Source organism: Corythoichthys intestinalis, chromosome 13, assembly GCF_030265065.1.
Source record: "Corythoichthys intestinalis isolate RoL2023-P3 chromosome 13, ASM3026506v1, whole genome shotgun sequence".
Classification (NCBI taxonomy): domain Eukaryota; kingdom Metazoa; phylum Chordata; class Actinopteri; order Syngnathiformes; family Syngnathidae; genus Corythoichthys; species Corythoichthys intestinalis.
In genome coordinates, this window is record NC_080407.1 from 10782963 (window position 1) to 10807738 (window position 24776).

The following is a 24776-nucleotide window of genomic DNA, read 5'->3' on the forward strand; positions in this document are numbered from 1 at the left end:
TATTTGTTTGGTCGTCATTTTATTACACTCTGTCCATGAGTGCAGACACGTACAGAAATCATTTGTCTCTGAAACGAAGCGTAGAAGTCATAATTTATCTTGCCTCCCCCTCCTGATTTTTTTTTTTTTTTGGTGTGAGCTTCCACCCCTGACACAAGTAGGCCAATAGAGCGATCGCAGTGCAAAGGAATGCACAGCATGGGTGGAACCTACTTTGACCACTGCCAAAAGTGGGCGGAGGTGTCAGGGCACCAATATCCCCTTGCGTACACCCCCCCGACAACCGACAGCTGTGACTGACTGGGCTCTAGCTGACTGACGCGTTGTCTGAATGGCGTACCGCAAGCCACACGTCACTTCCGCTAATTAATATTCATGACATTAGCTACTGTTGCTAAGGAGGGATACGCCACCGTTTGTCCCTAATAGGAAATGAATGGAAATTGTGTACGAAGGAGATGTTTACAGAGCTAAACCTACCAATTCTCTCCGAAAATGATGACCCCATTGCCAAATTCATATAAAAAAGTTCAGTTAAAGAGAGATGGCTTGAGTGTCGAAGGCTGACATAGATGAAAAAAACGAGCCGACCTAAGCATAGCCTTAGCTTTTTTATCGACACGACTAACGATGACATTCTCCTGTTTCAACAAGCTATCCTTTACCATCAGCCCTGTCTTTCTTATATATCCTCACCGTTCTTGGGGGTAATTTAGTTAGCTTTGTGTAGCGATCGCAAATGCTACTCGGTGACAGCCAACGAACACTTTTAATTTTTTCATTGATAACAAATCTTAATTTATTTATACTTCCCCCTGACTAAAGTTTTTTAGAAATTTTTTACAGAAACGGTAACAGTGGCAGTCAGATACCATTGTAATTCTTTTCAGGTCATTCATTGTCAGACGGAAGCAGTACGGCACAACGTTACGCTAAAAAATAAGTTAAAAATATAAAAATGGCTTACCTCTTTGTCCTCTGAAAGACCATGCCAACCCAACAAAATGTTTACTGTATAAGAAATGTGAATGGTTTCACCGAGCTGGTGTTAAAGTCCGCGCAAGTTGATTCGGTCTTCACATTTTTTCCTCCCGAGTTTTTGGTTTCCGGAAACGTATGAAGAAAACATCCTTTATATGTCATAATGTCTAGAGTCGTTTCTACAAGTTCCAAAAAAGCAATGTGTGATCGGCATGTTCGTTTTTGAAAGATTAGCGGAGAAAAGTAGCACAAATTACATTGTTTCTATGCGAGGGCGGGTCTATAATGTCCCACTTCGGCTTTACTTCCGCAATTACTACCTGCAATTCAGCGATGTTACATTTCCAACAGTAATCACAAATTTGGTTTGTTCATCCAATTAGGGATATCAAAACACTGATAACTACGCCAACTATAACAATATGAACCTGTGTTCAAATTATATCGATAATGCCAACAAAAAGTGTTTGACTTTGATAGAATGTAGCTAAAGCAGCAACATGGGAGCCATCTGACTTACAACAATACATCATGTGGAGTGGAACTGACTTCATAGCTGCTGTCGCGTTGGGCTTCTATTTTTACTTCTAATATACTGTGGTGTTGATGGCCACATTTTCAGCAAGTGTTTAAATTCAGTTTAGATTGCCAAAGAATATCTTGGGTATGTGGGATGAAGCTAATCAAAGTTTTGTAAGCGTTTACGCTATAAAATCTCCATGACCAACTTTTGGCAACTTCCTCTGACATTCCCTCTTGACTAATCAGCAGACCACAGTGTAGCTCCACCCTACCCAGACTTATAACAACACAAGGGTCCCAAAAACATGGTTATTTTGATACCTTTCAAAGGAACTTCACTGCCTGAATTATTTAACCAATCCCATCTTGTTTGTCTTTGACTGGGAAAGCAGTGTGATGTGTAATGAGTAACATATTAATGCCATAGGGAAATGAGTTTGCCATGGTTAGTCATTAAGCTGCCACTTTATGTAGGTCGTTCAGTTATCTGAATCTGGAATCTCTCCCGGGAACAAAACAAGGAGTTGGGAACGTGGTGTTCATGAATTAGTGGGACTAAACGATAGATTCTAACCTTGACTACTGTGTTTGTACTTAAAGCTAATGAGTGTGTTGACTTGTGTGTGTGTGTGTGTGTGTGTTCGTGTCGTTTTGCATGTCTTAGTCATCCCTGTTTGACTGCGACAATGTGTTCTTGACTATTTGACACCTATGTGTTTCCGGCGTGTCTACTGCAGACTGTTACGCTTCAACTGGGGAGGTTTTGACAGATTTTTGTGTGAGCAAGTGCTCACGCAGATGTACTCATTGTAGGGAGGATGAAGCCAACATCTTCCTGTCAGCTATCTTCTTTCTTTCATAAACTTTCCTTTTTATGTGATGCACTCCCCCCCACTTCCTCTCAGCTCTTGAAATTCGTCGCCTTTCCAAATCCCCGATTCACTCTGTTTCATTGCCTCCCATATTATTCGCCCGTCTCGCTGCCTCATTTCGCATCTTCATACAAACAGGAAACAGCTGAGGTGCTGTGTTCTCTTGCCTTTTCCCTGCAAAGCGAAGAAACTGCAAGAGAAACGGTCGTCACGTTGTTTGTGGTTAGTAGGTTGTTTACAGTCAGCAAGCGGCTTTAAACGAACACGTGCTGACAAGTGGAGCTCATGACGATCACGCTTGCATTTAAAATTGATCTGTAACAAAACAGTGTTTTGAGGATGTGAAATTATGTGGCCCTGCTCTAACCCTTTGGGGTATTTCTCTCATGTCTACTTTCCATCTTCACCAAAAAATGTACATTATTGATTGTGAGTGTCTTTTAAAATGAAATGTTCAATAGAAAATACATCCACGTCTGCGGCCTGTCGACGTGTAGAGGGCCTCTTGCTGAACCTCAAGGCCGGCCTATATTTAGGCAACTGTTTTGCCATGCTAGTGCTTGAGAACCTCCTTACTGGGAGTGGCTAGCCGCAGGAATACGTTGCCGGCATGTCTGACCACCAGCTTGCAGACCATATGTGGGAAAAGGCAAACGGATGAAGATGGTGGTGGTGGTTAGCACCGTGGCTTATCATTAGGACACTGGGCACAGTGGTTGCTATACAAGAGTAAATGCGGGACAGACAAATTTGTTTTGAAGGCAGATACACTTTCGTTTGGGCTAACGTCGCAACTTGGTGTTCGACAAACGCTTGAACTGAAGATCAAACGCTAAAACCCAACGGTTGTATAGTAAACAAGCAGTAACGCAGCGCTCCGTCAGATTTAAATAGGAAACACATGGTTTTACACTTGGAGTTAAACAATAAACTCTTGTATGACTAGAAAGACATGCCAGTAAGTGCGATTTAGAGCTAGGGGTGATGTACATTACAACATTTAACTCTGTCAATATATGAATAGAAGCACTATACTTCAATACTAGAACAAAATATTAATATAATTGCCTCCTATCAAGGTTGTAAGGGAAAGCCAAGAGCCTTGGTTTGGTAAGTAACTTGGTGTCAAGTTTTCGTTTTCATTCACATTATGTACCGTATTTTTTTTTCATTGTTTGGCTGGAGGTGGAGCGACTTTTGTGTGAAATTATTAACACATTATTATATCATTTCATGTGTTATTTTGTTGTTTTGGAGTGACACTGATGGTTTGGTAAACTTAGCATGGTCTTTCTGATGTAGTTATCTGAATAAGTCTTATCTGTTCTATGTGTTGGATTTTATCAAGTAAATTTCCCACAAAAATGCGACTTATACTCCGGTGTGACTTATATATATATATTTTTTCCTCTTCGTTGGGCCGGTGCAACTTATACTCAGGTGCGACTTATAGTCCAAAAAATACGGTACATGACGTAGTATATGAGAATATAAGATTTCATGAATTACAATTTATTCAAAACCTATAAACAGATCATATTATACTGCTATTTTGCCACCCTTCCATTGGGTTTATTGTTTACTGCATTGCACAGCTATGTACTATGATGTCACAGCTATAGCTTACCTTACCATTTAGAATTTTGATTTAAGGTGGACTGGACGTCACTGGACTGCTATTTTCGTGTTAAGGAGAGACGAGCCTATGTAGTGTTATGTCACAGGGCTTAAAATAGCCAATAGCAACAGTGTAGATGTTTCGTTTTACATACCGGAAAAAGGTGCAGTAAAGTAAAATTTCAGTTGCGTGCGGTGTTTTTACCACAAAGAAGCCATTCCTGTCAAACAGTCTTAGCGCTAAAAATCTGAGGTCACAAACCAGTGGCAATTGATACCTGAATAGGTGTGAATGGAGTGGTGACAAGGAAGGGATAAAAATAGCTGAAGTATGAAAAAGATGATTTAAATGAGAGATACAGTAAGAATCTTGGCGGTAAAATTAGTGTGTAGGAAAAACCACTTACACCCAATATACCACAACTATGTTGAGCCGGGAACAAAAACCCTTTGAAATATTAACTGTACACCTTTGTACAACGTGTTTTTCACGTTGACAAGCTATCCATGGAAGTGCTCCAGCTGACCTAGTTTTAGAGCTACTATAATCTCCGCCAAAGTTTCAAATCAAATTCCCAGACATTCTCTTAATGTCCTAAGAAATGTACAGAGATTGAAGACATTGCTTCAACATTAGATTTCAGAGATCAAGTTAAACTCTACTGATTCGACCAGAGGCCCCTCCCATGCTGTGTTAATGGACACCTGTTTGCACACGCACGTGTCAAAACACATACTGTGTACTTTATATGTATTGTATACCCACACCTGCATGTTTGTATGAGGACAAAGTCCCCCCCTTTTTTCAACTGCCGCACCTCCATATAAACCTCACACAAACTACTATGCGATTCTTTATTTTCTGACATCAGATGCCTACAAAATGATCTTAATGATTTGTACTGTGTGGCAAATAAGTATTTAGTCAACCACTAATTGTGCAAGTTCTCCCACTTGAAAATATTAGAGAGGCCTGTAATTGTCAACATGGTTAAAACTCAACCATGAGAGACAGAATGTGGGAAAAAAAACCCAGAAAATCACATTGTTTGATTTTTAAATTATTTGCAAATCTTGGTGGAAAATAAGTACTTGGTCATTACCAAAAGTTCATCTCAATACTTTGTTATGTACCCCTTGTTGGCAATAACGGAGGGCAAACGTTTTCTGTAACTCTTCACAAGCTTTTCACACCCTGTTGCTTGTATTTTGGCCAATTCTTCCATGCAGATCTCGTCTAGAGCGGTGATGTTTTGGGGCTGACGTTGGGCAACACGGACTTTAAGCTCCCTCCGCAGATTTTCTATGGGGTTGAGACCTGGAGACTGGCTAGGCCACTCCAGGACCTTGAAATGCTTCTTACGAAGCCACTCCTTTGTTGCCCTGGCTGTGTGTTTGGGATCATTGTCATGCTGAAAGACCCAGCCACGTCTCATCTTCAATGCCCTTGCTGATAAAAGGAGATTTTTGCTCAAAATCTCTCGATACATGGCCCCATTCATTCTTTCCTTTACACAGATCAGTCGTCCTGGTCCCTTTGCAGAAAAAAAAGCAAAGCAAAGCATGATGTTTCCACCCCCATGCTTCACAGTAAGTATGGTGCAATTCAGTATTCTTTTTCCTCCAAACAAGGATCAGTCCCCCCATGTGGTTCTGGGATTTTTGCTCCCCGTTCTTGTTATCATTTTGACGCCACGGGGTGAGGAGGGAGTTGAAAGTCTGTGTTGCCCGACGACAGCCCCAAAACATCACTGCTTTAGAGTAGATCTGCATGGAGGAATGGGCCAAAATACCAGCAACAGTGTGTGAAAAGCTTGTGAAGAGTTTCAGAAAACGTTTGGCGTCCGTTATTGCCAACAAAGGCTACATGACAAAGTATTGAGATGAACTTTTGGTAGAGACCAAATACTTATTTTCCACCATGATTTGCAAATAAATTCTTTAAAAATCAAACAATGTGGTTTTCTGTTTTTTTTTTTTTTTCACATTCTGTCTCTCACGGTTGAGGTTTACCCATGTTGACAATCACAGGCCTCTAATATTTTCAAGTGGGAGAACTTGCACAATTAGTGGTTGACTAAATACTTATTTGCCCCACTGTATCTGGTTTTAATAAGAAATTTGAATTGACGGCAAAAACACATGAGGCAATGAGATGAATTGTGCACAACTGCAGTTTAGCCCGCGTCCTTGGAGTAACTGCACACACAGACACTGCAGCCTTCGTAAACACAAATAGAACTTGAATATCGGACAGAATGTACTAATAAAGTGAGAAATAAGATTTGAATGACTTGTTTACATTGTTACTTCAGGATTCTTTCTCCTTATCGTTTCTCACCTGAACTCCTACTTCGCACGACTGGTTTATCAAAAAATGAGGTGAGGTTTGTTTGCAATTGTCATAACAAACCAAAAGCAGTATGTCAACTCTTTCCAGCCAAGATCATCTAACGTGTTCTGACAATGATCAAATATTTATACAAAGCAGATGAGGCAAAGGGTTGCAGAATGTTCCAGTTAAATTTAATTCACGTGAACTCCCTTTGGCTGAAATTATTCTGCTTATTCGCAAAAACAAATCTTGAATGGGAAACAACAATTACCGACATCTGTCTCTTGTTAAAAAAATTACATTATTCAAAGGTTGTCCTAAGGACGAGTTGTTTTTTTCATAGATGGACAAACACTCAAAAAGTATTTTAAACTTATTATTTTAAACTTATATACTGTATATGATCAGTACGCTTAAAAATGGATAACAATCTTATTGGTAGCCCTGACACTCCTTGACCGTTACCAATTTAAATGCTCAAATGGGCTGAAAGTCTTTCTTGCTGTTGACCAGTGTACTGCAAAAGCTCAAAAGTCTTGCTTTTGCAAAGTCAGCATCCCTATCGTGTCATTTTCGGGTTTTGTACTTTGTCCCGTCTTTTGACTGAAGTGGTGAAAGAACATGTCGTCTCTGGACGGAGGCCGCAGTGCCATTTTTTATGCCAATGGAAAAGCAGGCAAAAGGTCACAGAATGTTTCCAAGCAAAAAGCCAAAACAGAACCACGGCGATATTTGTGCCATTCATCAAAAAGCCATTTTTAATTATTATTATAAGGAAATTAATAATTCGCTCGAGATTATGCCCTTTCCTGTCCTCTTGGCGAAGATGTCCCAGTTCTAAACAGTGATGAAGCAAAATTGCTATCTGGACTAAAGTTCCGACATAAAGTATATCACACAAAATTTCCATTTAAATAATATAAAATGTCTTCAATAATGCGCCAAATCAGGCAAATAACGATAACTCACATTGATGTATGATGCCAAGATAGGAAATCTTTTATTACAGAGAAAAAAACTTTTTCTTCCAAAATATAGAAATCTGTACAACTTCCGCACAATCAATTTACATGAACTGTACAAATTTACAGCAGTTCATAGCAATATACCCAAGGAAAGAAAAAAAAAAAAAACATAACACGGTAAAGATGACGAGATCACAAGCTTTTTCTTCTTGGGTAAGCTCAAATTTTTTTTGTCTATTTTCTGCTTTTGTATGTAAATAGAAAAAGAAAAAAAAAAGAAAATAAACAAAATAAAGGATACGTCTATGATTACAGATTGTGGAAACTATGTTTTTTTTTTTTAAACCAAAACAACTTTGGTCCTTGCCAACACTTTCTTCAAAAATGGCTTCACTTACAAGAAGTGTTATACATGTTAAAAGATGTCTTACAAAAAGGAACATATCGAGAAAAAAATCCCACCTTAATTATTGGCACTTTCCATGTGTAATGTTATGCACTCTACCATCGCTTGTACAGTTACAATACATTCTACAATATGTAAAAGTGTGAAAGTGGCAATAATTCAACTAGTTGATGACAATAATGACAACAACACCCCTCATCAAAAAACAACAACAAAACAAACAACTGTTCCCTTTCCGTATCACGTCTTAACATGCTTAACAAGTTTTTCATAAGAGTCTTTTGTTGAATGTCCCAGGCCTGAGTTTGGCAATACATTCTAGGAGAGACTCCTCGTGTCTTCAGAAGAAAACATTTTGACATTTTAGTGCATTTAATGTGCTATTTTACCTCCGACTTTATTTATTGTTTTTATTCAAAGCACTCAACAACAATTCTGTAAGCTATGTACGCACGAGCTGAATGGATGCCATTGAAATTGTTACTCCTACCGAGGACGTAAGCCATTTTTAGTTGGTGGTGGTAACGGTTGAGAAGGTGTCAAAGGGGATTTGGTTGTTTTCTCAAATTTTGAGTTTTCAAACTGCAAAAACATTACTTTTTTTTAACAAATATTGGGGGATAAATCTACCAGTGTGACCATCAAATACAACTACGTAGCATAACGTGTGACATATATAGGAAGAGCCCGGTGGTGGAAACTAAACCAGCTCCACTTCTGGACAACAACATCGAATGGTGCTTTCCCCCCCGCCACGAACAGTGCTGAAAGGCAAATCAGCAGAGAGTGACAGAAATAAGGGGAGCAGTGCGTCAAAGGCTATAGCTCGATTACCCATGATCCTCTCAGGCTTAGAGAAGCTTAAAAACACCCAGCCTGCTGTGACAGATACAGCTCCGGAACCTAGGTATGGATGCAGACATCACATCCTTTCATATGCATGTAAACAATGATGCTACTCAGTAATTAAATGCAGCGCAATCCAGTGAGATGAAACCAAGACAATAACGCTACGGTACCCTCAATTATTCACCTTTCTTCCCTCCGAGTTTTCACAAGCCCCCTTACCACCCGCTCCCACATTTGAGTGTGTGTGCTGTTTTAATTATCCGTCACTGCTGGTGGAGGGCGGACAGCATCCAGATGGGGATGCTGAATATGTCCAGAGCGGGGAGGGCCACGGGGATTTTAGCTGCCCTGGACAAGAGTCCGTCCGGCCCTGGCCCTGCCCCGCTCCGCGATAACAAAACAGAACCCCTACAACTCTGGCATTCTTTTTCCATTTGCTTGATGGTGATATGTGTCACATTAAGTCTACCTGCACAAGTAGGGTAGTTGGGGCAGTGCTGGCTTTGCTTTTTTGGCTGAAAAGGGAGGTCTCAGCGAGCAAGGGGGTGATATGTGGCACTTGAGGCACACAGAGTTGGGCGAGGTGTAGGGCGAAGCTGCCAGGCTGTGCCTGTGAGCAGTCGAGTCCACCAGGTTGTTTGGTGGTCACTTGGAAATCACGAATGGCTCATAATTCATGATAAGAGGTAAGGCAAATGCACCTCCAAAGCTTATAAAAGGACTTCCCGTTTAAAAAGTAAGGGCCCTTGGAGATCACTGAAGTTAGTTAAATGAAAGGCTGACAAGGCCTTGTGTTGCTTTAAAAATTCAAGTCAAAAAAGAACATCTGACAGTCGGTGCGCCGTCCCCACGTCACCTAGTCCAGACTCTTAAGAATCTACCTCTATCAGTTTTATGAACAGTGCCACGTGAACACCACGGCTTTTCACCTAACACCGACAAACATCCTCCATATTCCATCAAAAGCTCTGAAATGTTCACAAATACAGTGTAAAAAATGCTTTTGAAATCCAGAGTCTCGCTCTCCTCAATGGACAGACAGTCGTCTATTCCAACCCAGGAGCTAGTACAGTATGGACAGAAACAGATGAGGAGGGCGGAAAAAATGGTGGAAAAGATGACATTCGAATGGATGGAATGCAGGCGATTTTTTTTTTTTTTTTTGAGAAAAAAAGAACACATCCCACAATCTAACGTCAAAGTGCATTCAATGTCATTTCTAACCGATTTGGGCAGAATTGGCCCCTCCCCCTTTGCTACACTTTGAAATTTGGCGAATCAGGTGAAGGAAAAGGGGCAAACACAGAAACTTGATTGTGAATTTCAACAACATTCATTAAATTTAGGGGGGGAATGACAGGTCCTCTTCCCTCCCCCGGAAAGCTACACATGACATGGTAGATGGGAGTGCAGCGGACACACTGTTATCCATAGGTAACAGGTGTCGCCAACACTTGCACTTACATATAGGCCAGGAGGTGGTTGAGTTGCTGGGGGGGAAGTGGAGGACGTTAGCTCTGGTTGAAAGCAGGTAAAAATCCCCTCTGGTCCAAAGAGGGTTTTTAAAAAAAACAGATGGTTCTGTTAGGAGCTTATTTACCTTTATGGGGTAAACTCTCAACTTCCACCTCATCAAAACAACCGGAAACTTTGACTATCAAGGGGGATAATTATTCTGGGAATAAATTCCATACAATTTGGCTTTTTTTTGGCTGTGGTTTGTTTATCATGTACCCATATTTACCACAAGTAAGAAAAGTGCAAAGTCAATGCTGACAGCCACTTCTGGGATGAAGCTGATCACCATGTTTACAGTGGGGGATTGGGTGTGGGTCCTGGTCCGGTGGTTTAGCTGCCCCAACAGTTCCATTTCCATAAGCACTCTTCTAAAAATGGAGTACCCAGCTGGTCCAATGACACAACAGAACAGATGATAATGGAGGGAACGGGTGTTGGTGGTGGGGGGATATATTAAACCTACAAGGTTTCCATCACCTGGATGATAGGGCACATCCTCTATTTTTCTTTTGTTTTTTTCCTCTTTCACTATTTCATTTCATAATCTTAGCTTTTAAAAAGGCTCTCCCTGATCCAGTCAAATTCATATTGACTGGCCAAGGTGTAACCCTGAACGACAAGTAGGCCCGGCCGAAAGTGCGCACCCTTTAACTGGACACAGTCATCATGTTGTAGGCTTTGGAGGGACTGGCTCTGCCCAGCACCATCAGTTCCTCTTTGCAGCTGATGTGACTGTCCACCATAGGGCTACCTGATCCACCATTCCCCGAGGGTGAGCTGGCGACCACCGTTCCTGGCAGGACTGCCGGCACAGGCTGCGATTCATACAGGACGCAGATAGAGCCGTCCTCGCCGATGCGGTAAGACACCTCGAAGGGGTCCACCCAGAGGGTGAGCTCGCTAGGTAGCAGCAGGTAGAGTTGCTGGATGGTCAGGCCGATACGCTGGCCGGCCTGCCCCACCAATGGGTCCATTTTGTGGTTGATGCGAATGCAGCGGTACCCTGAACCTTTACAGGGCTTGTCCGGGAACCAGTGGTGCTTGTATTGTTCTGCCGAGACACAAAGAGAATACAAATTAATTTTAATTGCAAGGTTGTGATTTGCAGAAGTTAAACTCTATGAATGTGCACAAATTATAAATTACACAGGTGACGTTTGTTGCCGTGCGGACTTTTGTAAAGTAAATGGATTGAGGTAGGGAAGATCTCAAAAGTTAGCATGTCAGTAAGTATGGGTTGTGTCACAGCACTGCTGCTTTGGCAGTGAATGTTTTCGCCGAGTGATATGCTTCTAATATACAAATAATTTATGGCGTTTCTATGAAGGCCCATCCTTGGTACTACAGCGTTTGATTGTCTGTCTCAGGTAGTTAGTGCATTCTGTTGAGGCTTTTCAGTCTGGATCTAGTTAAGTGCAGTTATTGTAAGGGCGCAGCAACATAAGCAAGCGGAGAAAAACAGCACCACCTGTTATAGTCCTGATAAGCGGCCATAAAACAGGCAGCCGACAGCACCCTGTGCGTACGTGACAAAGAAGGGACTCATTGAATTTCACAATCCCTCCCCCGGCTGTCGTCAGTGTCACAAAGTCTCCCATGACTGGCTGAACAAAAACACTGAAAGTCCAAGTCTCGGCCAGCCATCTGGGCGGCGTGGCTCCACCCCCTGTTAAAGGGACGGATCCTATTTTTGTGGAAGTTTTCCAGAGTGAGGAGTGACGCCATCACTTTCAGTTCCCCTCGGGCTTGGACTGAAAGTATTGACTGTCGCTTGGGAGTGCAAGGCAGAAAAATAAATAACCTTACACTCCTCTTTGGCAAGATCTGGACACAATCAGGCCCCTTGGTTTTCAATTTCTGAGGAACAAAAAAAAAGCTCCCAACCCCCATCTATATTGAATCCCCCTTGATGTGGACACCATTGTAACCAAAGAAGTGAAGTAGGCTAGCTATACAGGGCACCTGTATGCAACCACAGGGATAATAGCATAATAACCCCCATCCTCAATCCCCCCTAGTCTTTACCCCCATCTCACTGAAGCTCATACAAGCTAATGGAAAAGCACTGGCGGATATGCTGGGCCGAGTCACAAAAGGCATCCGCCTCCAAACCCCTGGAGCAGCTGGGATCCGGATCAGTTTGGCGAGGCCTATTCTTAAAAACCAGGACACGAGGAGGGGGGTTGGGAAGCAGAGGGCAGATAACGCACTTGTCAACACAGGTGAAGAATTTAACGAAAAGACACTTGTTTATTCACACCAGCCACGCTTTAGGCAAGCCAGTTTTTGGTGCTTCCGGTGTCCGAAAAGTTGATGAACAATGTGTTGGACCCCTTGCACGCAACACAGAAAAAAGAGCTAGCATACATAAGAACAACCTCGATTCCCGTACGTGTGTAGTCTATTTTCAGAGTACCCTCCTCCCCAACGATGACGTCGCGTCCGCCCCCATCTTTAATATGCTGCTATAGGCTCCACCAAAACATCCTCCTCCCCCACAGTGGCAGATTCCATTTTGCAGAAACTTTTGTCTGTTTACAAGCCACCCTCCCCTTGGAAAAAAACATCATGACTACTACCTCGCTTCTATGTTATCTATGAGGACATCAATGAAAGTATATGTGGTCTTTGAAATGTTGCAACAGTCACACAAAGACGGAACAGGCTAAACACTACACATTTTTAATTTCTGCCCCTGTTTTGAAAGAGTTAACGTGTCCTGTCTCAGTTTTTATTGCCGGACAGGCGGGGCTGTACGGTGGGAATGTAGGTCATCATCTGTTGTTCCATACATGGAGTGAAGCAGATGTATGGAAGATTTACAGTACGGTCAGGATAGAAAAAGACCTTAATTCCCTAAAGTAGGACTCAAACTGCTAATATGGATTTTTATAAACATGCACTTAATGATGTTAGTTGAATATTGAAACTTTTAATGTTTTACAATGATAGTAGTGTTTATTAAATTATAATTACGATTTTATGTTGTGGCTCATTAAACAGTAAAAGCGCTAAATTAGAACTGAATTGTTTAGAACATGCTTCTTAATGTTGAGAGGTGCAGTAGAAGTGGAATTTCTTAAGTATTATTAGCAGTTAAACAATCCCTATAATTAAAATTGTTATTTCAGTGAGTACTGTAGTTAATTATTCAGTAATGTATGACTTGGCATTACGTAATTGTTCAGCCTCTCCTCACTGTTGTTTTCGAGCTAGGCGCACTTCCTTGTCACCCCCCTTCACTTTTACTAACCAAGGGGCTCATTTAGAAGCCCTTGAATGGAATATTGACGTCAAAATACTCCATTTGGTCAATGAAATAGTACAACTGTGTGACTCCGGTCACCAATTCCATCTTCATTTGTCCTTCGTGCGCAAAACTGTGCGCTTGGTGGCGCTGATAGTGAGACTCAGTGAGAACAAAGAAGGCTTCTTCTGACTCCCCCGCGGTCTGAATTTGGAGCTCATTTTAGTCCCGAATGAAATCTAAAACTAACATCAAATGAGAGTTGTCTACACCGCTTATGGTTTGTGATTCGAGATCTGAATAAGGACTAAAGAAGGGGGTTTCCTCACCTGACAAAATGTCCTGTAGGCTCTGGCTGAACGTTTGGACTTGCCGATCGTTTACGTGTCCTTTCACCCGTAGAAATCTCGACAAAAATCCCACGGCGGCGTTGATCTCTGGTTTCATGGTTCCCCGGGCACAAAGGGTATGCATTGAGGAAGGCAGCGGCCGTGGCCTGTGTGCGCTTTTTTCTGGTCTTTGCGCGCTCGGAGGTGCGTCTTTTTCTCCACTTTGGGCCCAGATTCAAGTGCGGTGGCTCCTGTGCTCATTTAGGGCTCAGTGTGTTGCGGTTGAAGTGTTGATTTCCTTGCGGAGATCCGCTGACAGAGTTGACCAACAGAAGCCTGTTGTTGGTAAATACCACCAAAGGGGGAGGTGGGTTTTCAGACGGGTCCTTGCGCGCTCTTCCGGTCTCTCCTTTTCACTGCCTTCCTCCTGTGTGAAGCTTTTCTAATGGGGGAGAGCGCTTTTATACCGCCTCCCCCTTCTCTCAACCATGCCTCCCGCCCTCTCAGAGGCGACGACACAAGCTGCTACAGCAACAACAGTTCACCAATAGCAGACCCTGCCAGCGTGTGACGAGCCACATATAGGAGGAGTGTTGCACGCACGTCACACACTCTGGAAATAAACACAACCACCACAGCGTGAAGCTATACTGCGCTCAAGGGCCGTCATTTTTTGGAACTGGGATAATTGTGCCAACTGTCTTTGTTTTGTTCTTAACAGTTGAGTCTTGATTTCATAGTACTTCATATAGTTGTTGATATCATACAACTGATCATGAGACCATATAGTAGTTGATATCCCAAATTGTTACGGTTTAAAATAAAGTTTCCCGAGGAAATAGAAATAATCTGTGATGATCCAGAAGCGAGGAAAGTCTGAGCTTGCCTGTTAAAGCTGCTGCTCTGCGACCCGACCCCGGAGCAAGCGGAAAATGATGGATGAATGGATGGAGTTGCGACCAAAGTTTTAAGGCATTTTTTGGTCACTTTTAAAGGGTATTATAATACTAAGGGGCTGTGAGATATCAATAGAACCGTTATGTGGCAAGGTAACAAATATTAATAAAGTTAACGAAAAAACAAATCACATTCATGAGCAATTATCGAAAATAAATCGAAAATTACGAACATTTCCGAAAGTAGTCCGGAAACAGCCGAATGGGGCTTTGACGTCACAAAAAGGAAACAAAAGGTCAAGGCAGGTGCCATCGTTGTGAATCGACGAGAGAGTTGCGTCCGTGTTTTATCGACAAATCGCTAAAATAGTTCAAACCTCTCATGCTATGTGGTGTACAAATAGCCATTTGTCGCAATGTAGTACTCATGAGTTCCCGAACGCGAGAAAAAGAGCTGGACTACGCAGACAATGAGTAAAGTTCGTCCGTGCTAAGAGGGCTAATTTTGCAGACCCAGCCTCCGGCAGGGTTTTGTGTGGTGCGCATTTTACAAATGAAATCAGGTTTTGCTAAGAAATTGCTGCTGAAAGCAGATGCGGTGCCCACCATACACGCGCAGCCACCTAAAAAGAGGGAAATGGCCAGAGTGAGTACTCTTTTATAATAAAAAACATCACGCATTGGGTAAAGGACTGGACACATGTATAAATTATCACTCGTAAAATATATACAACAAATCCTCTAATCCCATTCATATTTGTGTCTTAGCAGAGCGAAAACCTATGATAGCACAATAAATGATAATTATTTTATACATTATTTTGCGGTCACGGTGCATAAGCTTCACAAAAAGAAATGCAAAACAAACCATTCGGTGTTTCCCACATGATCTGTTGCCGGTGTTTCATCAGTGTGATTGCTCCCCTCAATGATCATTTCATTAGGCTGCATAGGCTTTCGTTTGGGCTCAAATTGATAACCCAAAACACCAAAGAAAGGTTCATAACTCTCCTCGTCACCATTGGAAGAACTTTCGTTACGTCGGATTCGTCGCTGCAACTAGAAACAAAATTTTCCGCCATCATCGCCGCCATTCAGAACTAAGCACTGAGCCGGGTGTTTCCTTGTTGTGACGTCACGCACACAATATGCTAGATCTCGGGATCTTGGGCGCCGGTCATTTTAGCTTGACAATCGAGCCAAATTTCTATCATTTTCTTGGTGTTGCGATGTGTGTAATTACACAAAGTGGCATGATATCAATCCAAAAGACATGCATTTATGGATAAATGATGGAATATTAGCATTTCCCCAGGTGTTGTAATACCCTTTAAAAACATAAACAAGCTGAACAAATTTAAAACGCAAAATTATTAAACAATCAAACTTCGAAGGACCGTAATCACCCAAGATTGTGGCTGATTTTATCTTTCACGCCCTTTGCTTTACGACCATATTTTTCAGGTCAGGTCAGTCAAGTGAGACAAAAACAGGAAGAGAGGGAGCCAGTATTTACCTTAAGTCCGTGACATCACACTTCCTGCATTTTGACACGGGAAGAGAGTCGAGACCGGTGTGGGGTCAACCAAAATGGTGCATTCAGGCATGACAGCCAAAATTCAAAGGAAAAGTACAACCAGAGGCTCCGGCTTGTTTGCTGCAAACAGTCACAGTGACCCGCTGAGTGCTCTTTGCAATCACCGTGCAATCAATTGTAGCACTTACTGCCTTGGCCTTCCTGTCCTGAAAGTGTATAAAATCTGCACATTTAGTATAACACACGATAGATCATCACCTACGCAGGGGCTTTCGCGATCTTTCATTTAATCACAATATATGCAGTTATAGAATTGAAGTATAGTGACATAACACTCCTCCTCTGTAATGACTCACTGTGTTGTCAGTGACGACACTTGACGACTGCTCACCTCAATGATACAAGTTCTCACATGTGCTCGCCCCCACTCAGAACAACATGCCCGCAATCGCAGTTTCGTCGGACAGTTGACACACCTGGAAACCTCGCATAACATTACCAATATTGACAGATTTGAAGTCATATACCATGACTTGATTTTTCACGAGACAATTAAAACCCAGTGCGTCGTTTGTAGTTTCAATCATAACCCCAGGTTGACATATGTTTTGTCCAGAAATTTCCTAAAAATTCCTCGGTGCACAGTTCCATCTGAATGTTTTGTAGAACTTTAGACATTTTTCATCCAATCCTGGACAACATCTAGAATACCCATTTTCAGATTACAATTTTTACAGTTTACGCCAACTCAATTTAACATGGTCTTGAAAGGAGACTTTACCATGATCAGAAACAGAACTCTGGGAATGTTTTATAGCGACATGACGGCGGAGATACGATTCAAGAAACAGAACAGAAGCAATAATTATTTAATCTGGAAAGCCTTGAACATTCCTCTTTTATCATCAATCTTTGGGTAAAAAGTGAAGCACCAAGGTGGGTCATTGGTCGGGACTGCATAAGGGTGGAGCATCCTACATGGGTGTTTCGTCCCATTCATGAATGGATGCTTTTAACTCCAAACCGCACGTGAACGACCGAAAGGAAAGAATGTTGGCTTCTTAATGACGGCATGGGAGGGGGGGGGGGCGAGGCCTGGCTCCTGCACGAGAGTGTGGGCGCACTTTTTCCTCCCCAAACACTAGCAGTCCGGAGGTTTATATGTGCATGCTCGGGCACAGCTCAGTTCAACACAAAGGCTAAGTTAACATGCTCGTTCTGATACGAGACTAAACAAGCTGACAGCAAATATGAAATTAATGCACACTTCTGGAATTGTGTAATACATATATTCATCTTTCTGTTGAGTTGATATAACAGTTCTAACAACTGCCACATCTGTTTATTTTTGTGACATTGTCATTCTAAAAGGAGCTGTTGTCACAAGTCCTTAAAACCACCAGACAATTTGAGTAAAGTACATCCAAAGAAAAGGAAATGTCCATCTTGAAAACACGTGGCCTCAGCCGTCCGTGAGTTCATGGGCGTTGACTCAAACAGGAAAATAACTTTTCCTACCTTGGATCACTTGACGTAATCTATAAACATTACCGTGTGGTCCCCTCTGCCCCATTGAGCAGTTTTTATTTCCTGGTTTTGTCATTTGGAACTGTAGTTTTTGATCACAGTGTCAGTAACCTGCCGTTTTTCAAGTTTATCAAGAAGGCGTATTCACTGACATTCTCAACAGATATGGAAGAAGCTCAGTTTCCAGAAGAGATGAGGTAGGACAGTGTTTTTCAACCGGTGCACACTAGTGTGCCGAGAGAGATCGTCAGGTGTGCCGCGAGAAATTATCTAATATCACATTTTAATTTTTTTATTTATTTCTTTTTTACGTCGTCGGGCTGAGTTGCAGTAGAAAGGAAGGAGGAGGTAGAAAGTTGGTAGAGGTATTGCTCTTGTCGCGTTCAATAACTGCTCAGATTTCTGGCCATCAGTTACCTTGCTGTCCGCGACAATGTGGACCCTAGCACGTTTACTGTACATCATTTGATTAGACTCGTCAAGAGTCAATATTCACGAAAGTGTCCTTTCCATTTTATCCATATGTGACGACCCGTGTTGGGCACGTTACTTTAAAAAAGTAATTAGTTATAGTTACTCACTAATACTTCCAAAAAGTAACTGAGTTAGTAACTGAATTACTCTATAGTAAAACTAACTAGTTACCAGGGAAAGTAACTATTTCCGTTACTTTAAAATGTTGTTGTATGTCAAAGAATTTGAAATTTTCAGAGCAGTATTTCAGTCAGTTGAATAGAGAAGAACAGACAGGTAGTTGTGTTATAGAAACTTGTAATATTTATTGCACCTCACCAGCAACAGATTTATCCTACACTTGAAGTGCAACAAAAATAAACAGATTTGAATTGCTTACTACAGATGTCGACAAATGCTTTGCCCCGGGACATAAATTACACTTTACATGCGCTGTTCCGGTTTGTGTGTGAAAACACCAGCTCTGAAGTTTGTTTTAAAAAAAAAAAAAAAAAAAACTTTATTAACAACAAATACACACATACAAACATAGAGCGAGACAATTCACATACAAACAAACGGCTCTGAAGTACAGTGCGGCAAATAAGTATTTAGTCAACCACTAATTGTGCAAGTTCTCCCACTTGAAAATATTAGAGAGGCCTGTAATTGTCAACGTGGGTAAACCTCAACCAAGAGAGAATGTGGAAAAAAAAAAACCCATTGTTTTGATTTTTAAGGAATTTATTTGCAAATCATGGTGGAAAATAAGTATTTGGTCTGAACCAAAAGTTCATCTCAATGCTTTGTTATGTACCCTTTGTTGGCAATAACGGAGGCCAAACGTTTTCTGTAACTCTTCACAAGCTTTTCACACACTGTTGCTGGTATTTTGGCCTATTCATCCATGCAGATTTCCTCTAAAGCAGTTATGTTTTGCGGATGTTGTTGGGCAACAAGGATTTTCAACTCCCTCCTCACCCCTTGGCGTCAAAATGACAATAAGAATGGTGAGCAAAAATCCCAGAACCACTCAGGGGGACCTAGTGAATGACCTACAGAGAGCTGGGACCACAGTAACAAAGGCTACTATCAGTAACACAATGCGCCGCCAGGGACTCAAAACCTGCACTGCCAGACGTGTCCCCCTGCTGAAGAAAGTACACGTCCAGGCCCGTCTGCGATTCGCTAGAGAGCATTTGGATGATCCAGAAGAGGACTGGGAGAATGTGTTATGGTCAGATGAAACCAAAATAGAACTTTTTGGTAGAAACACAGGTTCTCATGTTTAGAGGAAAAAGAATACTGAATTGCACCATACCCACTGTGAAGCATGGGGGTGGAAACATCATGCTTTGGGGCTGGTATTCTGCAAAGGGACCAGGATGACTGATCTGTGTAAAAGAAAGCATGAATGGGGCCATGTATCGGGAGATTTTGAGTGAAAATCTCCTTCCATCAGCAAGGGCATTGAAGATGAGGCGTGGCTGGGTCTTTCAGCGTGATAATGATCCCAAACACACAGCCAGGGCAACAAAGGAGTGCCTTTGTAAGAAGCATTTCTGGGTCCTGGAGTGGTCTTGCCAGTCTCCAGGTCTCAACCCCATAGAAAATCTGCGGAGGGAGTTGAAAGTCCGTGTTGTCCAACGACAGCCCCAAAATATCACTGCTCTAGAGGAGATCTGCATGGAAGAATGGGTCAAAATACAGGCAACAGTGTGTGAAAAGCTTGTGAAGAGTTACAGAAAACGTTTGTCCTCCGTTATTGCCAACAAAGGGTACAGAACAAAGTATTGAGATGAACTTTTGGTATTGACCAAATACTTATTTTCCACCATGATTTGTAAATAAATTCTTTAAAAATCAAACAATGTGATTTTCTGTTTTTTTTCTTCCCACATTCTGTCTCTCTTGGTTGAGGTTTAACCATGGTGACAATTACAGGCCTCTCTAATATTTTCAAGTGGGAGAACTTGCACAATTAGTGGTTGACTAAATACTTATTTGCCCCTCTGTACGTGTACTATTCGGCTCGAGCGTTTCCGTCACAGAATGGGGGATCACGTGAGATTTGACAACAACGCAGCCATATTGGAAGCAGGTATGGCTCACGGGACATTAAACTTTAACCCTTTAACACCTAAGCCTGTTTTGGCTGAATTTGCATGCATTTGATGTTGCCTTTATATTTCAAAGAAAAAAATGTTTACAATGGCCAAGTTGGGTCCCTTTTTTCAGGACACCTTGAACTTCATGTCCAAACTGTTGTTTTCTTCACTGACCAATTATAATCCACATTTTGGACCCAAAAAGACAAAAAAATCCCAAAATCTTTTTTCAAAATTTGTAATGTTGATGTCCCATTGTCAACCAAACATGCTCGACCAACCGTTTTGAAGCTTGATAATATCTATTCAACTTGTTAGGATAAACATCCAATTAAAAAAATAAGATTGAATAGTTTTATGTTTGACAATTGAACACAAACAGCAGGTATGGTCATAGGCGTTTTTGGTCTTTACACATACTATGGTCAAAACAGGTTATATGCAGTGCAAAATAGTGAGAAAAAAGATTATATATATCATCTAACACACAAAAGGTTTGGAGGATATCTCTTTTTTGAAGTTAGGTGTTTTTTTAAAGTTAGGTGTTGTACCCATTACCTTATCAAAAGTATATACATACATGCAATCAAGCTTCTCGAACACACATCTACATAAAATTGAAAAGATTATAGTAAAGAAAAAATATATATAACATTGAAAAAAAGTACTTTAAAAATACTGACAAGTAGTTCAGTTCAATTGCAATTTTTCAGGCATGCGAACCAATAAAGTTTCTTTTCTTTTTCTTTTTTTTTTTGCGCAGTCAATAAAGCTTCTGCTTGAACAGGTCACGGAACTGCGTCACACACAATGTCACACAGCCTACTATTTCGCCGTTTGCGCGCTGCTGTCACTTCTACTCGCTGAGACGGCGACTCATCCAAAGAAAACGACAAAAACAGCTCATCTTCTTCCTTGGTTAATGAAATAATGCATTATCTTGCGCTAAATGTGGTCTTAGATTCATTCTGCACGTTTCAAAGGCGCTTGCTCAAACCAACCGGGCGTTGCTTGCTTCGAATGCCTCGCTTTCATTAGTTGGCACCTCGCTCGGAAATTTATTAAAAATGATCACATTCGGTTCGTCCTTCGTGACATCACAACGGCTCTCGGGATATGTAGTCTTTTGTGCTGCTTTCGATTTTGAAAAAGGACAAGAAATGATGTAAATATGGAGATAGATAAATGGTCCGTGCAGCGTTTTAATGCATATTTATGAGTGCAATAAAAATATAAAATTCAAATGACATTATCTCCCGTTTTTCTTGGTCGATTGACTTCAAATAAAAACTGGTGTGGACATCAACTTCCGCACTTTCAAAGGAGACCAACCAGCGGCACGTGGGTGACGTAATTACAGCGTGACGAAGCTTCAAAGACGACATGGGTAAACGCGTCGCTGCCGACACGTTCAGTGTTAAAGGGTTAACTTGCTAGTTCGATAAAGAGACAAACTCGTTACTTAGGCGAAGAACAGATATGTGATCAAACTTAAGGATGTGAACAATGTTGACCCTTACGAGCAAGCTGAAGACAAATGGACTAAAGATGTTGACGGGCTTCCACAATTACGCAAAATGGACATTCTGCTGTATTTATTGTTTGGTGTATGTTACTAAACTCATCAGCGATTCCAAAATTACAAATCGCTACAAAGCTACGAACAGTTTTGCTGCGGATGGGTGCAAGACCTGCACATTATGACAGTATCAAACGGCAACTCCATCGTTCTTGCAAAGGTAGGCTATGTGTGTTTACTATTTTCATTGCCATGAACCTGAACGCACCCCAAGTCTTGGATGACAAATAAACAGAGCAGAGTAGACTCGCTACGGCTGGTAGTTTCTTCAATTTATTCAAAGTAAGTAGCGCACCGCTTTTGACTGTCAGTAACGGTAACAGCGGAAAAAATAGATTACCCCATTACTGAAAAAAATAACACTGTTGACTACAGTCAATCATCCCCCTGTGTTTTATTCCAACACATTGTCGAGGGCAGAAAGGTGGCTGACGGCTAGAAATCTGAGCAGTTCTTGAACGCGACACGAGCAGCTATCCGAAACATCATCCCCAAACGAAACACCCGTCGCTTCAAAACAAGTCGATGGACGATTTTGTTAGCCTTTGTGAAAACACGGAGAAACGGGCAACTTTTTTGAGAAAAGCTACAAAGGTAAAGTAGAAGGCCCCCAAAGCCAGTTACCTTGCTGCTGAACTTTTTGCTAAACCCTAAGTCCCACACTGTGACAGAGACCTTATTACTAGAGATGTCCCGATGGATGCCGATCGATCGGGTCCAATCACGTCATTTTCAAAGTATCGGAATCGGCAAAAAAATATCGGCCATGCCTTTTTTTAAATATATATATATTTTTAAATTGTTTTCTAATTGTATTTAACGTTCAAACATAATATGTTACACTCATCCAGAGTCATCTTAGGCTTAAGGTAGGGATATCAAATTTATCCCGATAACGGCGGTAATTAATTTTTAAAAAAATGTATCACGTTAAAATATTTAACGCAATTAATGCATGCGCTGCACGACCCACTCACGCATTGTCGCGCTCAATCTGTAATGGCGCCGTTTTACCTATATAGAGAGATAAAAGGCAGCGTAGAATGAATAGAGTGAATTTTGGCCGCCTTTGGAGCCTTTCTTTAATTGGCTAAATCCTTACACTCCCTCTCCCTACGGTTAGAAATATCATGGGAAGCAATGTGGGGAAGCAAGGTAGCAATTGATCTTTATCTTAACACCTTATATTATTTTCCAATGCAGAGAAGATATATCCATTGGTGCCCCTACGCACAGTCATGGTTGCATTTCCCATCATGCATTTGGGTTGAATGGCTGCAGTATCATTTACTGAAAGCTCAACAAATACACTAGATGGCGATATTTAGTCACAATATACAAAGTCACAAGTCTTTCTATCCGTGGATCCCTCTCACAGAAAGAATGTTAATAATGTAAATGCCATCTTGAGGATTTATTGTCATAATAAACAAATACAGTTCTTATGTACTGTATGTTGAATGTATATATTCGTCCGAGTTTCATTCATTTTTTTCTTAATGCATTGCCAAAATGTTTATGATCGGGAAAAATTATCGGGAATGATTGGAATTGAATCGGGAGCAAAAAAAAAAGCAATCGGATCGGGAAATATCGGGATCGGATCGGGAGCAAAAAAACATGATCGGAACAACCCTACTTATTACTACATGCCTGCAAAGCTATTGTCAGCGAGCTGCTCGGCCCTGATGCGGTTAATGACATTGCTAAAGTCCCTCGTCTGATCACTCTGAGCTTTTCAAGCCGAACTGCTTTAAAAAATAAAAACAGACTGAGAGCTGTTGATGAACATTCCTGCCAGGATATCAGCTTTGGGTTCATCTAAACAGGCTCAAGTTTCACACTGAGTAAGTGTAAATATTGAGAAACTATTTTATAAATGAATATACTATACAGAAAGTTATTTTGGAACCTTTTTTGCTTCGTGGTGTGCTGCGAAATTTTCTCCATTGTAAAAACGTGCCGTGACTCAGAAAAGGTCGAAAAACACTGAGGTAGGATATGGCCAAACTTTCCTCCACCAAGAACCAAGTTACTTAGCTATCATTGCACACGTAATGTTAATGCTAATGTGTTAATGCATGTGATGGAACTGTATGGATTGTTTATTTGTATTGTCATGCTACAGTATGTTTATTCAAAACACATTGTGTTTTGCTTGACTGGCATTTGTCATCTCATTTTGAGCCAAAAATGACGCCTCTTACTTTTAATTATGGATGAAACGTGTCACTCGTTTCAGTGAAGAATTTGCTTGGTTTACAACAATATGGTCGTCGGTTTAAACGTTTTTCAGCTGGCTGCAATGCTATTCCCTTCTGTCCTTGAGTTTTTCCGACGGTTGCATGAGAATACCGCAGTGACACATTGCCCGTTGCTAGTCATGCTTTGACTTTCCACCCTGTAGGAAAGAAGTTTCTTAGCCCACAGGCTAAATAATTAGTTTCACACACACATATTGAGGTATAAATATGTAAGATTTGATTAATATTACATGGGGCTCTTGTCACACTTTAATCTGGGACAGCCACTTGGCACATGTCACCATAAAGTGGACGGTCATGTAGGCGTCGAGATGATCGCCACATGATATGGACCGCCTCGAGTGAATGTTTAACTCAGTCCGACTTATTTATAGCTGGGTCGAAATGGACACGAGGCAAGGGACTAGAGTGAGAGCCTGTAATTTAATTAAAGTTGACTTTCTCCATTTGTTGTCAATTTATTCTTGGCATTACCTCACATTGAGAATGGAGGCTAATGACATTTTGAATAATACGCTTACAAATTATATGAGTGCAATAAGACCAACGCTTCCACCCACAACTAATTCCCAGAAAGTAAAAAAAAAAACACAAACTAAATATCATTACGTATTATCTTTAAGGATGCTTGTATTATGCTTAATTATTGTTAAAAAAAATTTAAAAATGTGATTTTAAATCCAAAACTTTGCAGTTATACTTGCCCATTGGAACAAAACGTGCTGCACGTATGCAGAAGTCTAATGATCTTGTGTAATGGTTTTGACGATG

At 41.2% G+C, this 24776-nt stretch overlaps 2 protein-coding genes across 9 annotated transcripts in view; one reads left to right on the forward strand and one right to left on the reverse strand.

Moving 5' to 3' along the window:
• Positions 1-24776, forward strand: part of impdh1b (IMP (inosine 5'-monophosphate) dehydrogenase 1b) — a 145763-nt gene that overhangs the window by 31952 nt on the left and 89035 nt on the right. The window lies entirely within an intron of this gene.
• On the reverse strand, positions 7304-14087 carry btg1 (B-cell translocation gene 1, anti-proliferative). Its single transcript, XM_057856377.1, has 2 exons — positions 13642-14087; positions 7304-11116 (listed from the first exon to the last, which is right to left on the reverse strand). The coding sequence occupies exons 1-2, from the start codon at positions 13784-13786 to the stop codon at positions 10713-10715; spliced, it is 549 nt and encodes a 182-aa protein (XP_057712360.1). The 5' UTR covers positions 13787-14087; the 3' UTR covers positions 7304-10712.

What these genes read in the sequence shown, in the direction of transcription:
- btg1 (XM_057856377.1), bottom strand. Translation starts at nt 13,786, where the DNA reads ATGCATACCCTTTGTGCCCGGGGAACCATGAAACCAGAGATCAACGCC. An exon ending in CCTACAGGACATTTTGTCAG is followed by an intron (nt 11,117 to 13,641) that starts GTGAGGAAACCC and finishes GTGTCTCGGCAG; the next exon opens with AACAATACAAGCACCACTGG.